The 16,352-nt window shown below is 38.6% G+C and overlaps 1 protein-coding gene across 5 annotated transcripts in view; it reads right to left on the bottom strand.

Moving 5' to 3' along the window:
* The window catches only part of Map2k5 (mitogen-activated protein kinase kinase 5), a 236,560-nt gene that overhangs the window by 50,508 nt on the left and 169,700 nt on the right, over positions 1-16,352 (bottom strand). For 4 of the 5 annotated variants that reach the window (XR_013090774.2, XM_076850990.2, XM_076850991.2 and 1 more), the window contains 2 exons: positions 11,906-11,932; positions 11,562-11,594 (listed from right to left, as the gene is read on the bottom strand). Coding sequence is in view for 3 of the 5 variants with exons in the window: in XM_076850990.2 (XP_076707105.1) it covers positions 11,562-11,594; positions 11,906-11,932 (60 nt within the window). In the remaining 2 variants the exon portion in view is untranslated. Of the gene's footprint in view, positions 1-11,560; positions 11,595-11,905; positions 11,933-16,352 lie in introns of those variants that run through there. The other variant, XM_076850993.2, reaches the window with a different exon arrangement.

Genomic DNA, 16,352 nt, shown 5'->3' with positions numbered 1-16,352 from the left:
TAAAAATGTGGATGTGTAACCGATGTGATTCTGCAATCTGTATTTGGGGTAAAAATGGGAGTTCATAATCCACCTGAATCTAATATATGAAATATGATATGTCAAGAGCTTTGTAATGTTTTGAACAACCAATTTAAAAAAAAAAAGAAACTTGTTACAGGCTGGTGATATAGCTCAGTTGGTAGGGTGCTTGCCTTGCATGCACAAGGCCCTGGGTTCAATTCCCAGCACCACAAAAAATGAAAACCAACAAAAACATGTTGTACAACTAAAATATATATAATTTCTATTTGTAAATCACACCTCAATAAAGCTGGATAAATGCAACCTTTACATTATACAAGGCACATTTATATTAAAATTTTTGTATACCTTTAACTTGTTTCTTTTCTCTTTCCTCCTGTTCTTAAAGAGAAGCAAAAGTAATAATAATAATAATAATAATAATAATAATGATAATGATAATAATAATAATAATAATAATAATAAAAACACAAGAGAGACTCATCACATCTGGGGGACAGTCTCCTTCACTCAGGAATAGGTGACCTATCTTAAGAGTTCATTGGGAATGTGTATGAAACCCAAAACAGTGCATCGTGCAGACAGACTCAGTGTAACAATGACAGGAATAGCTGTGGCTCCAAGAAGGGGACCTCTGTGGCTCAATGTGAGGGAACTGCTGGTCCTCCCCATAAAGTCTGTAGCTAAGAAGAGGGATTGATAAGAATGCCACAGGGGTAGCAGAATACAACAGTTACTAATAGGGCATTATGTAAAATTGTGGATGTGTAACCGATGTGATTCTGCAATCTGTATTTGGGATAAAAATGGGAGTTCATAACCCACTTGAATCTAATGTATGAAATATGATATGTCAAGAGCTTTGTAATGTTTTGAACAACTAATAAAAAAAAAAAAGAACGCCACAGGATGGGGCTGAACAATGGAAACAAGATGGCAGCTGAGTGATGGACAGGAGACAAGAAGGGGAGTACTTGCTCTGGGGCAGCCTTGGGTCCTCAGTGAGGGAGAGCAAAGAGGATTTAGATAGAGATGGGAACAGATTTTCTCTGTAAACCAAACAAAACAAATGCCAAATTTAACATTCCGTTATTATAATCCCACTTATAAAAGTTTCTGCCTTTTGCAAGTTCTGATGCCTCTGACCATAAAACTTGATAAGATGTAAGAGAGAGTCTACTATTTACCTCTCTGCCTGGCTGGCATGAGCACACCATTAGAGTGGTACTAAAAAAGTCCCCATAACTGAGGACCATCAGCTACCCCTGCGAATGCCTCAACTCACCAGGACCCTTACATGGACTCTTTGCTTAGATGCGGCTCCCCTGATATTTCCTAGAAATGCCAGCAAACATGCCCAGTGCATGACGAAGGCAGTGGCAGAGGCCAGTCCCTTCCTTGCGGCTCAGTGAAGAAGAAGGAGCACAGCACAGCACACGTGGACAGAAGCGGAGGAAAGAGAAGACACAGAAGACTGAGAAAGGGAGGAGAAAATGAGGGAAGAACCTCCTTTATATAACCACATATTATTCCCTGGTACTGGGATAGGAGTGCTCTGTCACTGAGCTATATCCCCAGCCATTTTTATTTTTTAATTTTTATTTTTTGTATTGGGGATTGAACTCAGGGGCACTCAACTACTGAGCCACATCCCCAGCCCTATTTTGTATTTTATTTAGAGACAGGGTCTCACTGAGTTGCTTAGTGCCTCACTTTGCTGAGGCTGGCTTTGAGCTCATGTAATCCCAGGGGCCTCCCGAGCCATTGGGATTATAGGTGTGTGCCACCGCACCCGGCTATTTTTAATTTTTGAGACAGGGACTTGCTAAATTGCTCAGGTTGGCCTTGAACTTTTATCCTTCGCCTCCCCAAGTCACTGGGATTACAGGAGTGTGCCACTGTGCCCAACTATCACCACATTCTTAAAAAGCCTCAAAGCTCCCCTCTGCCTTGTTTCTCCTACCACTCCGCCTCTACAGAATTACCTCTGAGAAAATACAGATCTCAATGTGTGGAACCTTCCATGGATTTCCCTGCCTACAGGGTAACACTGAAGCTTCTTGGTCCAGCATTTGACGCTCCCACCTGTGGTGTTTTCTAGCTCACTTTAGCCACTCACACATGTCTTTCCGGCTGCTCCCTGCTGTTTGGCTGTGCCCCTGCCTCTGTGGAACAACCTTCTCCTCTTTTCATGTCATAGATGCCTAAGCATTCTCCATGGCTCAGCTCACATACCATCTCCTCTTTGAAGTTGCTTTTGTTATCTTCCCACCTTTTCCAGTCTACCAGGCTCCAGCCCAGTGCCAGGCAAAATCAGGACAGTACTGTTTATATGGATTTATTATAATTTTTATCATACTAAATCAATTTAGTTCACGAATTTGTTTCTCCCTAGATCATGCAGTCACCCAGCACAGGGGTCTATCCCAGCACACAGTAAAGATCATGGCCCAACAAGGGCTCAATGAATGTTCCTTGACATAATGAAAATACAGATTTAAGCCTGTCAGAAGAAAACAGGGGAAACACTCCAACACACAGGGATAGGCACCAACTTCCTGATAATAATGTAATTCTGTTTATAGCCGATAGCCTAGGAAATGATACAAGAGTCGGTAAGTGGGATGGCATCAAATTAAAGAGCTTCTACATAGCAAAGGAAACAACAGCGTGAAGAGATAGTCTACTGAATGGGAGAATATCTTTGCCAGTCACTCTTTCAACAGATAATTAATATACAGAACATACAGAGAACTCAAAAAACTCAACATTAAAAAAGAAAATTCAGTAAGTGGGCCAATGAGTTAAACAGATACTTTTCAAAAGAAGAGTATAAATGGCCAAAAAAAAAAAAAAATGTTCAACATCTTTAGCCATTAGGGAAATACAAACAAAAACTACACTGAGATTTCATCTTAAGCCAGTCAGAACAGCAACTATCAAGCATATAAATAAAATAAATGCTGGTGATGATGTGGGGAAAAAAGATCATTTACACACTGTTGGTGGAAACGTAAATTATTATAGCCACTATGAAATCTGAAAAGAGGTGCTTCAAAACACTAAAAATTGAGCTACCATATGATCGGTTACACCACTGCTTAGTATCTGTCCAAAATAATTAAAGATAGTATAGTTTAGAGATACATGCATTCCCATGTTTACTGCAGCGTAGTTCACAATAGCCAAATTATGGAATCATTCTACGTGTCCAACAATAGATGAACGGATAAAAAAGTGGTATAGATACACAATGGAGCTTTATTCAGTCATAAAGAAGAACAGAATTACATTATTTGCAAGAAAATAGATGGCACTGGAGAGTATCATGTTAAATGAAATAAGTCAGGCTCAGAGAGACAAGTGTTATATGTTTTCTCTCATATGTGGAAGCTAAAGGGAAAAAGAGAAAAAAAAAGGAATCTCATGAAAATAGAAGGGAGACCATTAGGGTAGAGTAAGGAGATCAGAGGAAAGGAGGAGGGAAGGATAAAAAAAGTATTGGGAAATGAAACTGGTTAAATTATGTTATATGCAGGTATAACTATGCCACAACAAAACCCACTATTCTGTATAATTAATATGTAGCAATAAAAAAGTTTTGTTTTTCGTACTGGGGATTGAACCTGGAGTGCTTAACCACTGAGACACATCCCCAACCCCAACCCTTCTTTATTTTGACACAGGGTCTTGCTAAGTTGCTTAGTGCCTTGCTAAGTTGTTGAGACTGGCCTTGAACTTATGTTCCTCCTGCTTCAGCCTCCCAAGCTGGTGAGATACAGGTGAGTACCAGAATGCCTGGCTAATAAAAAAAGTCTTAAAAGTAATTAAAAATGAATTTTCTAGCAGGGCTGGTCATAAAACGAACTGTGGGTTAAATTTATCTTCTCTCTCTCTCTTTTTTTTTTCTACTGAGGCCCATCCCATCCAGCTAAATAAGATCTTTTTTCCTAAACACAGCAGCTAAGCATAGAGGCCATTATAGAGAAACTTGCTTCTCCTCTTTTTTTTTTTTTTTTTTTTTTACTTAAAAAATATTTTATAAAAAATAAAATAAAATTCACCCGTTTAAAGTACACAGCTCAGTTCCAGGTCATTTCCATCATCCTGAAAAGAAACCTAGTACCAGTAACAGTCACTTCTAATTCCCCTGTTCCCTCCAATATACTTTCTGTTTACTAGTTTACTAACTAATCTATTTTCTGTCTCTATGAATTTCCCTGCTGTGAACTTTGCCTGTAAATAAATTTCATATTACATAAGTCTCTTTATGCTTGGTTTCTTTCATGTAGCATGTTTTCAAGGTACATCTATGTTATAGAATTTTTCAGTTCTTTATTTCTATTTATGGCTGAATAACATTCCAAAGTGTAGATATACCACCTTTATTTTCATGTTTATCAGCTGATAAACTTCTGGGCTGTTTCTATCTTTTGTCTACAATGAATAATGCTGCTATGAAAATCCATGTTTTTATGTGGACATGTGTTGTCAGTTCTCTCAGATATATTTCTAGAAGTGGAATTGCTGGGCCATATAATGATAATTCAATTTAAGTTTAATTAAAAAAATGTTTTTGTGTGTGCTGCTGGGATTGAACCCAGGGCCTTGCACATGAGCAAGTGTTGTACCACTAACCTATACCCCCAGCCCTATGTTCCAATTTTTGATGACCTGCCAAACTGCACTTCATAGCAACTGCATCATTTCTACATTACCACCAGTAATTTATGAGGGTTTTCATTTCTCTACATTCTTGTCAACACCTAGTTATTTTCCATTTTTCTGTTTTAGCCATCCTAATGGGTATGAAATATTTGCTCATAGTTTTGACTTACATTTCTCTAATTAATGATGTTGAACATATTTTCATGTGCTTATTCAACGTTTATATATCTTCTTTGGAGTAATGCTATTCAAATTCTTCACCCATTTTAAAATTGGTTTATCTGTCTTTTTAAGTATTACTGAGTTGGGGGCGTATTGCTATCTTAATATTAAGTCTTCTACTCCATGAGCACAGACTGTCTTTCCACTTATTTATGTTTTTAATTTCTTTCAATGATGTTTTGTAGTTTACAGTATACAAATTCTTTTGTTAAATTTATTCCTAAGTCTTTAATTCTTTCTGATGATTGCAACTTGAGTTGTTTTTTTAATTTTGTTTCTGTATTGGCCATTTTGGATTACTGGTGTACAGAAATACAAGAGAGTTTTGTATCTTGTTGTTTTATCCTGCACTTTGCTGAACTTGTTTATTAGCTCTAATTTTTTTAAAAAAAAAGATTTTCTATATATAATATCACATTATTTGCAAGTATAGTTTTACTTCTTCCTTTTCAATATGGAAGTTTTCTTCTTTTTAAAAAATATTTTAAAATTGTCAATGGATCTTTTTATTTTGTTTACTTATTGATTCATATGCAGTGCTGAGGATCCAACCCAGGGCCTCACCCATGCCAGGCAAGTCCTCTACCACTGAGCCACAAGCCCAACCCTGTTTTCTCCTTGATGAACTGCCCTGCACAGAACCTCCAGGGCAAGGATGTGCAGCTGTAGCAAGAAGGAACATCCTTATCTCTGATTTTTGGGGAAAACTTTGATCTTTCACCATTAAGGATGATGTAACTGTGAGGTTTGGGTAGATATTTCTTATCAGGTTATAGAAGTTATTTTTTTTAACAAGTTTGTTGAATGTCTTTATTATGAAAAGGTACACTGGATTTTGTCAAATGTTTTTTCTGTGTCGGTTGAGATGATCACGTGATTTTTGTCTTTCATTAATATGGTACATGATACTGATTGATCTTCATATGTTGGACCAACCTTATGTTCCTGGGATAAATCTCACTTGGTTATGATGTGCTGCTCTTTTTATGTCTTGCTGAATTCATATTGCTGGTATTTTCTTGAAGGTTTTTGCATCTATATTGATAAGGAATACTGGTCTGCAGTTTTCATTTTTTGTGAGTATTTGGTTTTGGTGTCAGTATAATACTGGTTTCAAAGGAGAAATTAGGAAGTGTTCTCTCATCATTTATATGGAAAGTTTGAGAAGACATGTTGTTAATTCTTCATTAACCATTTGGTAGGATCACCAATATAATGATATGGTCTTGAGCTTTCCCCTGTGGGAGTTTTTTTTTTTTTTTTTTTTTTAATATATCTTTCCTTATTATAGGTTTATTTAGATTCTTCGTAAGTCAGTATTGGTATTTGTGTCTTTCTAGGAATTTGTCCATTTCAGCTAAGTTATCTAATTTGGTGGCCTACATTTTTCACACTATTCCCTCATAATCCTTTTTATTTCTGCAAAGTTGGTAGTAATGTGTCCTCTTTCATTGCTGACTGTAGACACTAGTGTCCTACCTCACTGTCATTCTAGCTATGAGCTTGTCATTTTGTTGATCTTTTCAAATGTTGTGGTTGAGCTATGAGGTATCCCCCAAAAGCTCATGTGTAAGACAATGCAAGAATGTTCAGAGGCAAAATGATTACTTTTCGAGAGATATACCTAATCATTGGTTTAATCTACTGATATGGATTAACTGGGTAATAGCTGTAGGCAGGTAGGGTACAGCTGGAGGAGAAAGGTCATTGGGGGTGTGCCTTCGGGGTAAAGCTCTCTGTGTTACCTGGTGCCATGTTCTGAGCTGCTTTTCTCCTCTATATTATTCTACCATGATGTTCTGTCTCACCTCTGGCCCAAAGCAATGAACTAACACCTTTGAAATGGTGAGCGCCAAATACACTTTTCCTCCTTTAAAATTCATGTTAGGTCTTTTGGTCCCAGTGATGAAAAAGCAGACTAAAATATCAAAGAACCGACTTTTGGTGTCACTGATTTTCTCTTCTCTATTTCACTTATATCTGCTGTAATCTTTTATTATTTTCATTCTCCTGTTTGCCTTGGGTTCAGTCTTTTATTCTTCTAGTTTCTGAAGTAGAAGATAAGGCTGCTAATTTTGAGATTTTTTAAAATATACATATATTTTTAGATGTAGTTGGACACAATACCTTTATTTCACTTATTTATTTTTATGTGGTGCTGAGGATTGAACCCAGGGTCTCGCATGTGCGAGGCGAGCCACAACTGCTGAGCCACAACCCCAGTTCCATTTTTGAGATCTTTTTTCCCTTTTTTTGGTTCTGGGGATTGAACCCTGGGGTGCTTTACCACTGATCTACATTCCCCAATCCTTTTTATTTTTTATTTTGAGACAGGGTCTCACTAAGTTGCTGAGAGTCTTGCTACATTGCCCAAGATGGCCTCAAACTTGTGATCATCTTGCCTCAGTCTCCTGAGTCACTGGGATAACAGGCATTCGCCACTATATCTGGCTCTTCTCAATTATAGGCTGTTATCAACCACTACAGTTTGTGCTACTTCAGAATTACTTTAATGTTCTACAAATCTTGCAGGGCTAAGAAGCTAACACTTTTGAGTAGCTACTTCTTATCAGGTATAAAACATTACTTAAACAAATTCACATTTTATGGTAAAATGAATAAAGAAACAGAAGTATAAATCAGGGATTTGTTGATTGTTCTGTTGAGCACCTACAGATGCCAAGTAGGAATTTATTTTTAGCTATAATATACCTGAAACATATCTATACTCAGAATAATAACCTATTTCTCTGATTGTCATATTTTAGACAACCTGAATGTTCTGAAACACATCTGTGAACTCAAAAATGATTCACAAGATAGTTTCAGGCCCTTCTGCTTGGCATTTACCTGTTTTCTTTCCTAACCTAGGAAATTCCTCTTTGTCTTCTAAGACTGAGTTTAAATGTCAACTCTCCTAATCCACCTCAGTCCTAGGTTCTATGGTATTCATCCCATACTGAACCATTCTTCTACCTTTCTATATCCATCTCCTCGCCAAGGCCGTGGATTACCTAGGGGCAGACTCAAGGGTGAGGTGCCACTTGCATCTTTGTAGTTCTCAGTACCTCAATCCACTGGTAGCCCCCACCAGCCGACTCCAGACAGCTTGGGAATTGGTGACTTAGACATTACTGATGTATTCCCACCTGCTCCAACACCAGCATGGCCAGCCCTCTGCTCCCAGCCATGCTGGGAGCCCAGGCCTGGAGAGAGCTTAAGGTGAATCTGTAGCCTCTACGTCCCTCATTTGGAGCCTTTAAGTGTGGCTAGGGTCACTCTTAGGAGTGTAAAGATGGAACATACATGGTTGGTTTGCTGGGGTAGCAGGTAGACGGGCACTGACAAGAATGAGGAGTGACCATAGAAAATAGAGGCAATCACAAGAGAGGACACAAGAAAAGCACCACGCAGAATAGCACAGCGCAGAAGGCTCTTTAGCCTGGGGCACAGAGCTCTCTGCACTTCAGAGGCCCCAAAACATCACTGGGTGTCAAGGCCAGATGCACAAGCAAAATGGTTGGTAAAATTCAGTGAAAGAACAAAGTAGGCCCCACACAATTTTATAGCCCTAGAGGGCATCAATACATCAAAATTTAGTTCAGTACCATGTTCAAAACAAGAACCTGAATCACTGAGAAAAGGTTAAATGATATTCACCACATCTGTCAATAGGTTGCCAAGAACAAACACATTTTAGAAACACATTTCTTTCAAAAAATGCAAATTTTCTCATAGATGTCAGAGCTTAAAGTAAGAAATTATCTAGACAATAGGGGCCACCTTAATCCCAAAGATAAGGTGTCAGGTACATAGAGACACATTACTTACAATGAGCCACAGCAGTTTCCAAGGCAAGGCAAGCAGGAATTGGGGAGCACCTCGTCACATAAAGGTCTTAAGGCAAGAAATTCTGTGGAGAGAATAACTCTGGGGCGCCAGGTGGTATCTTGAGGACATCACTCATATACTGAGCAAGCCAGCTCTAAGTCAGAGAAACTCCACCACCAAAGCTAAACTGGATCACCCAGATTTCTAATTGGAGCCTGTGTTCTTCTGTTGCCTTGGTTACCCTTCCAGTTCCTGATCTGTGGTCCAAGTTTCATGTTCATGATTCTTATTCCTCTGTTTAGTTTTTGGGGTCTTCTATTTGGCCCCATGGTGGCTAATTCTGGCTCCGTCCCACAGTTCTACCCCTTGACTCTCAGGCTGGCTCTAACTTTCACTTCTGGCCATTCTGGCTCCTGTGCACCCTGGTCTTGTTTTATTGCTTCTTCACTCTTTGCCCTGACAGAAGGTCAATCCAAATGCACAATATAATAATGTATGTTAAGCTGGGCTCTGTTATAGCTATTTTGTTCATGATTCCAAATAAACTCACTTTATTTGAATTAGCCTCCCTTAGAGGTAGCATTTTTTGACATGACTTTTCTCTAACTGGAAACAGTACCAGTTTCTGATACCCATACCCAAGGAGCAATTGGCTCAATTCCTGTCTGGAATTCATTCATAAATACAAGCACTAAAAGTCGGATCTCTTGATAGCTACTTGTCCCATGGGACCTACATGGGCAGGTTTAACCTTAGAAAGTCACTCTATAAGAGGTTCTCAAACATTAAAATGCAGAGTTACCTATGAAATTACCAGCATCTGGGCATTGTCTCCATTGCCCTGATTACTCAGTAAACAGGGCCCAGGATTCTGCGTCTTTAAGAATCTAAGCTAGTTAGTTCTTGGACCACTCTATGAGGAACACTGCATCACAGCAAGGAAAAACCTGACACGTACACAGGACAAGCACAGCTAAGTACAGCTCCCCACCAGCCTCTTCTCTGATGCCATGAGGCACCTTGCTACCACAGGTTACTTAGGCTTAATCTTCCCCAATACTCTTAACTGCAAAATATCAGCTCAGTTCAAAGATCAACTTGCATTTAGTCAAGACAAAGTCGATTTTCCAGGTTTCCATAAAGAAGATATTCTAAAATGGTTTTGGAATAAATGAGGATATGATTTTATGTATTTTTTCTCTTGAATGAAGAAGAAATGCTATAAAGAAAAACATACCATTGAAGTGACAGACTACTGCTTCACAGAACATCACCCTATAATAATTTCAAGTCTCATGATTTTGCCCAAATTAAACAAGTAAAATATTTCAAATTTACAGCAACCACTGCTACTATAAATATGGAATGAAAATATCTATCTGATCCAGAAAACCTTCAAATTAACTCTCCAGCAATACACGTGTTACTGCTGAGGAGTATCAGTACCTGAACCTTCTGCGGCCCAGGAGCCCGGCAAAGCAAGAACAGCAGGGCCTGGGAAGTGCAGCAGACTGTGCATTGAGGTGGGTGGGCCAAGTTTCCCTGGGCATTTCCCCAAGCACAAATGGAGGGAGACCTCAGGAAAATCAGTTTAATTAGGAGGATTCTGATGGGGATAGGAGGCTTTTGGAATCTAAGATGACAGGAGATATTGATGAGCTATTAGATCCAGGAGGCCTGTCTGATATCTGAGATAATGGCGTCTCCATTTGTTTCAGGACGATGCCTTCATTTTTGCACCAACATGGTTTATGGCTTGCAGGGGATATATGGACTGACTGATGCAACCATTAAGGATGTTAGAGCCCCATTCTTACTATTATTGTGATATGTGTGTGTTTTTGTCTTTTTCCTAGGAGGATCTTTATTTTTTCTCCCAAATCTCATAACTGGTTATGCAGATGTTTAATTGAGAGGAATAACTATGAATTATGGTTTGTTTTTTTCCTTTTAAACTTTCCTCTCTGAATCATTTATTGCTTTCCCTCTCTATTTACAAGTTTTTCAAATATTAGAAAATTAAAGTTTAAAAAATAAACAATTGCTGGTAGGCAAGCCCAAGCCTAAAAAAGCAGTTTTGTAAAAATGTGAAGTTTCTTTCCTGAGAGCGTTGTGTATGTACTCTGACACTGCTTCTGTACAAGAAGGAATTTAAAGTCAGAATAAGAAGTTGAAAAAGTTGAGAAAGAAATGCAGGTAGATGAGTTCCATGAAGGCATGGAAGAGATCATGTAACTCTGAGGGAAAAGGATGATAGAGGTGAGATCACTTAAACTGTGAGACAGCTAGTTTCTAGAACATGCATGAAGTTAGCGGTGTGTGCTCGAGGAAGGGCCTAATTAGGAAACTAATGCTGAGTTGTTGACCTAAAGCTTTTGAACCTCTTTTCACCCTGATATGCTCCGAGTAGATAAAGGCAGGCACATTTTATCCAGCTTGTTGGCCATCCAACTCTGACCCTAGCCTATGGAGTGACTTTAGATGTCTACTGTGGAAAAAATGAAATGACTTTAATTTCCAGCTCCATCCCCATCTGGCCAGGGAGAGGATCAATTAATATCATCATGTTTTGTCTTTAGGGCCTCTGACACCCCTGAGGACCAGCCTGTGGGACAGTCTGTCTTTGCAGGGATTCTTGACCAGAATCAGGAGAACAGGACTCAGGACGAGGCCAGTTCACGTAACACAGCTCAGAGCATACAACACAACTTGCTCCGAGGATGTTGGGCATTGTGCTTCATTAGGAAACAAAATATAAGCTTTCCACACCATTAGGAATGACTTTAGGAGTGAAAGCACATAAGACGATGCCTCACCTCATCAACAATGCACTGCAGAAGCTGGAGAGGCTGCAATGGAAAAGAAGAGAGGGAAAAGTATTAGCCTCCGTGCAATATCTTTACAGTGGAGTGGAAAGAAAAAATCATTAATGCAATAAAATATAGCAAGATTAATCAACAACAGCAAACTCTTATAAAAACATTGATGCTCAGGATGTTCTATTATTTCTAATGGTACCTAATCTAATACAGGCAGTTAAAGGTTTGCATTTTCTTCAAAATGCAATTTGCTAAGTTTAAAACAAGGCATTCAAGCATGCAAAGGAAGCAGCCATCAGGAAAAAGAAAAGTGAATTTTTTTCTGAACTCATAAAGCTTACCATTAAAGATCCCTGGTTTTTCTGAATCTGAAAAAAGGCAATATGTAATTAGCATGTCATAATCAAAATGACTCACTTGGACACATTATGATCACTGAGAGAAAATTATTGCATTGCTGGTGGCAATTTGTGGGCATGTGTTAACACAATTTACATAATGAAAATACACAAATGTTAATAGCTCGCTTCTCATTTATAGGCGAAAGTCAGCAGAATGTTAATTTCACACAACACTTTTTAGTACCCTCCAGGTTGTATTAGAATAGGGAGAAAAACCATAATCCATTTCAAAAGGCTGTTTACGATTCAGATATAAATAATGTTTTATATTGCTAGATTGTGAACACTGGGCTTAATGTTGCAATCATTGCTAATGTTATGAAGCTCACTCTTTTTAAATTAAAAACCGATTTATTTAAAATTGAAATTAAATCATAGTCAGAAATTAGAATTTTGGATTCCTGCCAGTGTCTGCTCACAATCCCCTATTTTGTGAAGAAAACTTTAATTATGTGGTTGAAGTATTTGCTTCTAACTTGGGAGTGGGGTAGAAACTCCACCTTTTCCAACGTTCCTTCAGCCTGTTTCCAGGGCAGCAAGGCTCTCTGGGACAATCAAATTCATGCAACTCTGACACTTTCTCAGGAGTAAAAGCTGAGTCCAATCAGAGAGCTGTTCCTAATCGACATTCTGAGGGCAGGCTGTTCACACTGAACACCAGGTCTCTTAGAAAGTTACCAGAATGTGACAAGATTAACACAGCATCAACTCAGTGATTAAAATATTAAATAATTCAGCGCCCCTGCATGCCTACAGTTATTTCAAACTCGGTGAAAATGGAGTCCCAGGGACTAAATTCCCTAAGAAGGAAATTTTTAGGAAGCAAATACTACTATTGATGGATCGACTATTTTCTGGGATACATGAGTGCCAACTAGTGGGTAAAGTGTAGGGAAAATAGTAATAGTCCCTAATATGTTTTTAATAATACTTTAAAAAGTTCTTTTCATACAGACTCTCATTTGATTGGCATGACCACCCTGAGGTAGAGAGGGATGGCCATCTCTAATCTATGACAGGAAAACAGGGCTTCCCAGAGGATGGGGTAGCCTGGTCTCAGACCCAGGCTGGGTGGTGCTGGGGCTTCTCCAGTGCTTTCTCTCCAGTATCTACATTACACCTGCTCACAATTACCACATTATTAAAATACCAGTGGATTTACATATTTGTATACTTGGCATGGTAGAGCTGGTAAATGCTCAGTCTTGGTGCGTACATTGTAAGCTTTTTGAGGGCAGCAGCTGTGTTTATGCATTTCTTTTGCATTCACCTGGATGATCAGCAGACCCTTCCACCTAGTGTTTGAGAGTTTTAAAAGGTGCTTTCTCAACTGCCCACTCATGGCCTCCTTCCAGAAGCCTCTGTCTCAGGCCGACTGGTTCTATGCTGATGGTTCCTGCTTAGTGCTGTCCTCAATTACTGCTCCTCCTGGTTCCTTCAGTCAAGGAGACTTCCAGACAGGGTTCTGCAGGTAAAGATTTACACTAGAAGGGCAGACAGAGCTATTTTCCACCACTCCAGGGCGGTCAAAGAATTTAGTAATAAGCCACACCACCTTTTAAAAAACCTTGAAAACCCCACCCTTGATACAAGACACCCATGATGTTTGCTTTTTTAATTTTTCCCAAGCATACATAGGTACTCCCTCCACCCCCAGAGTCTTAGTAAGATAAAGCTGCTTCAATGGTACAGTTATTTGTAGTGAACAAAGAATTAGAAATCTATTTAAAAATTTTTTAAAAAAATTTTTAGTTGTAGATGAACACAAAACCTTTATTTTATTTATTTATGTGGTGCTGAGGATCGAACCCAGTGCCCCACACGTACGAGGCAATAGCTCTACCACTGAGCCACAACCCCAGCCCTAGAAATCTATTTTTGGTATCAAAATTTTCACAAATTTCCAAGAGTCAGGGGAACATTCCAACATTCTCTGAGGAAAACATGCAGCAAAAATTTGTAGACATGTTTGGACATGAGTTCAGGCATGGATTGTGAGACATTGTCTCTGGTAACATAAGCTGTGTGAACCCAAAGAATTGAGAGGAGAGAACTGGGATCTTCCAGAAGGCCTTCTCCTTCTCCTGTTCTGCCTGTTAAAAGAGTAACTTAAAGAGAACTTGTAATTGTACTATTTTAACACTTGTTCTTTGCTACAAGGAAACAGCAATACCAAAGTCTTTTTTATGATCCTATAACTATCCTGCTTTGCCCAGGTTTTTAAAAAGAGATGTTGTTACCAGGTTTTATTATGTAGTTCTGATAGCAACATATTATATGAAATCATCTTCATAAATTTTGTATTAAGGTAGCAGTGCCAGTACCTGAAATTGATTCCAAATGCTTAAGACACTCAATTACTTTTTAACACTATTATACAATGCAGTGACTTATATCTTCGATATCACAGAATTTGATGATGTAACATCATTATAATTGATTCATTTTCTCAATTAAATAAAGCTACTGTGCTTTTCTTTATAGGAATGCCACGCAGACCATAGAGTTAGATGTATTGTCTCCTTTTCCAGCCTCAGATATATTGCCTTAAAGGCTGTATTCTGTTCCTCTGTTAATTCCACCAGAAAATTTAACGCCACAGTCATATTTTTCAAATTTTGAACTGCCATGCACTCGACTGTATTTATATTAGGCATATTTTTCACTGTTAAACTCTTTGTTGTTTACCTTTTTCAAGATCACATTATTGTACGGGAGCAGCAACCATAAAACAGATTCAAACAAAGTCAACCTCCAGTCATTGCCTCTGCTTTTGCACACAGTTCATGAAAAAGTGAAGCCCCTAGTTTTATAGCACATTAAAAGTGGTACTAAGGGTACTCAATATAAAATGTTAGCTTCGTGAACAACTATCTTTATTCTGGGTCTGCCTTCCAAATGCCTGGCTGTGGAGCAGAGTTCAGAGGAACACAATAATATTGTTAGGGCTGACGTATTGCCTGCCCCCTGCAACATATGAAATGCTGTTTATAACTAACGTGTCCAAGTCCACATTCCTGCTTCTGCATTTTACTTGTGTTGAGCGGTTTCTATGCCTAACTAGTAATTGGGGACAATGAACAGAACAATAATTGTTCCAGACACGTACTTTGCTAAAGGGTCTTTAGAACTAGTAGTGTTTTGATTCACTAATTAGATGAACCTTTCCCCTCTTCTGGGCCCAGCTTTCTTTTGTTAGCTGTTAGATCCAAGGTTTAAGGCCAACCTAACAGGGTACAGTTATGCCTCGTTCTCATATGTAAGACAGACCTGTAAGTGTTTTTAAAAGGGAAGAATGACTTTATTTAAAAAAGGGAGTCTCAAGTACCAGTTAGGTCTTTCTGTTATTATATTGACGTTTATTGTGTATTTCTTTGCAAAGACCACATAGTTGGTAATTAGAAAAACTCCTATAATAAGACTTATGACTTGGGAAAATGATGTTGGAAAAGAAATTGACAATAAAAAGTTTGTGTGCGGGGCCTCAACTATTTAGTCAATGGTACTGGTGATAAAAAGCTATTACTGTGGCTTCCCTTCTGCTTTTTTCCCTGTAGAGGTTCTTTTTACATACAATGGGAAAACAGACCTTGCTACCAGCCCTTTACATTATATTCAGAGGCACAATCAGAAAACTGAAATGCATCCACCTATGTAACTTAGAGAAGACACCAGCGATAGCTTTCATTTTCTCGTTTTACTCTCTGAAATTATGGCTTGCCCTGAAGCTCTTGTCTGAGAGATTTATGTGTGACCTAGGTCAGATCTTCCAATATCAGTTGACAAATTTTCTCTTTACATATTTACTGCTTTTCAAGCTTGTGTTATTTTCTTTTAAATAGAAAAAGGAAATATAAAATCACATTGTATGGTTGGAATTTTTAAAGAATATCAGTGTCATTTTTTTGTGCTGCTGGTATCAGATTCTTGCTTTCAACCCTGAACTATTCACCCCCTCCTTTTTTGAAAACTTCAAATTTTGGGCACTATAGTTATTTTGCAAAGACTCTCTTTTTTTTTAAAGACAGTATTTTTTTTTTTTTTGGAGCATAATGCTATAACCCTGGATAAATAAACAGGGATTATGTCAAACTGGGAATTTCGTATTCTAGATGAAGAATTATAACCTTAAAGAACTTTTCAAATGGAAAGAACTTCAAAGGTGCGCTAGTCCAACTTGCTCAATGTGCCATTAAGGAAACTGAGGCTCAGAGCAAACAGTGTCCAGGGTCACAGATGGAGCCTGCCCTGACACTTGGCTCAGAGGCTGCCTGCCAGGGAAATGCACAACTTGGGAATCAAAGACCCTGGAATCAGATCTCAGGGGCCTCAGCCAGCTTCTCCCTCAATGGGGCTCAGTGCTGTTGTCTACACGGCGAGGAAATGG

This window comes from Callospermophilus lateralis, chromosome 3 (assembly GCF_048772815.1).
Source record: "Callospermophilus lateralis isolate mCalLat2 chromosome 3, mCalLat2.hap1, whole genome shotgun sequence".
NCBI lineage: Eukaryota > Metazoa > Chordata > Mammalia > Rodentia > Sciuridae > Callospermophilus > Callospermophilus lateralis.
The sequence above is the reverse complement of the archived record's forward strand: the minus strand, read 5'-3'. Positions and strand labels throughout refer to the sequence as shown.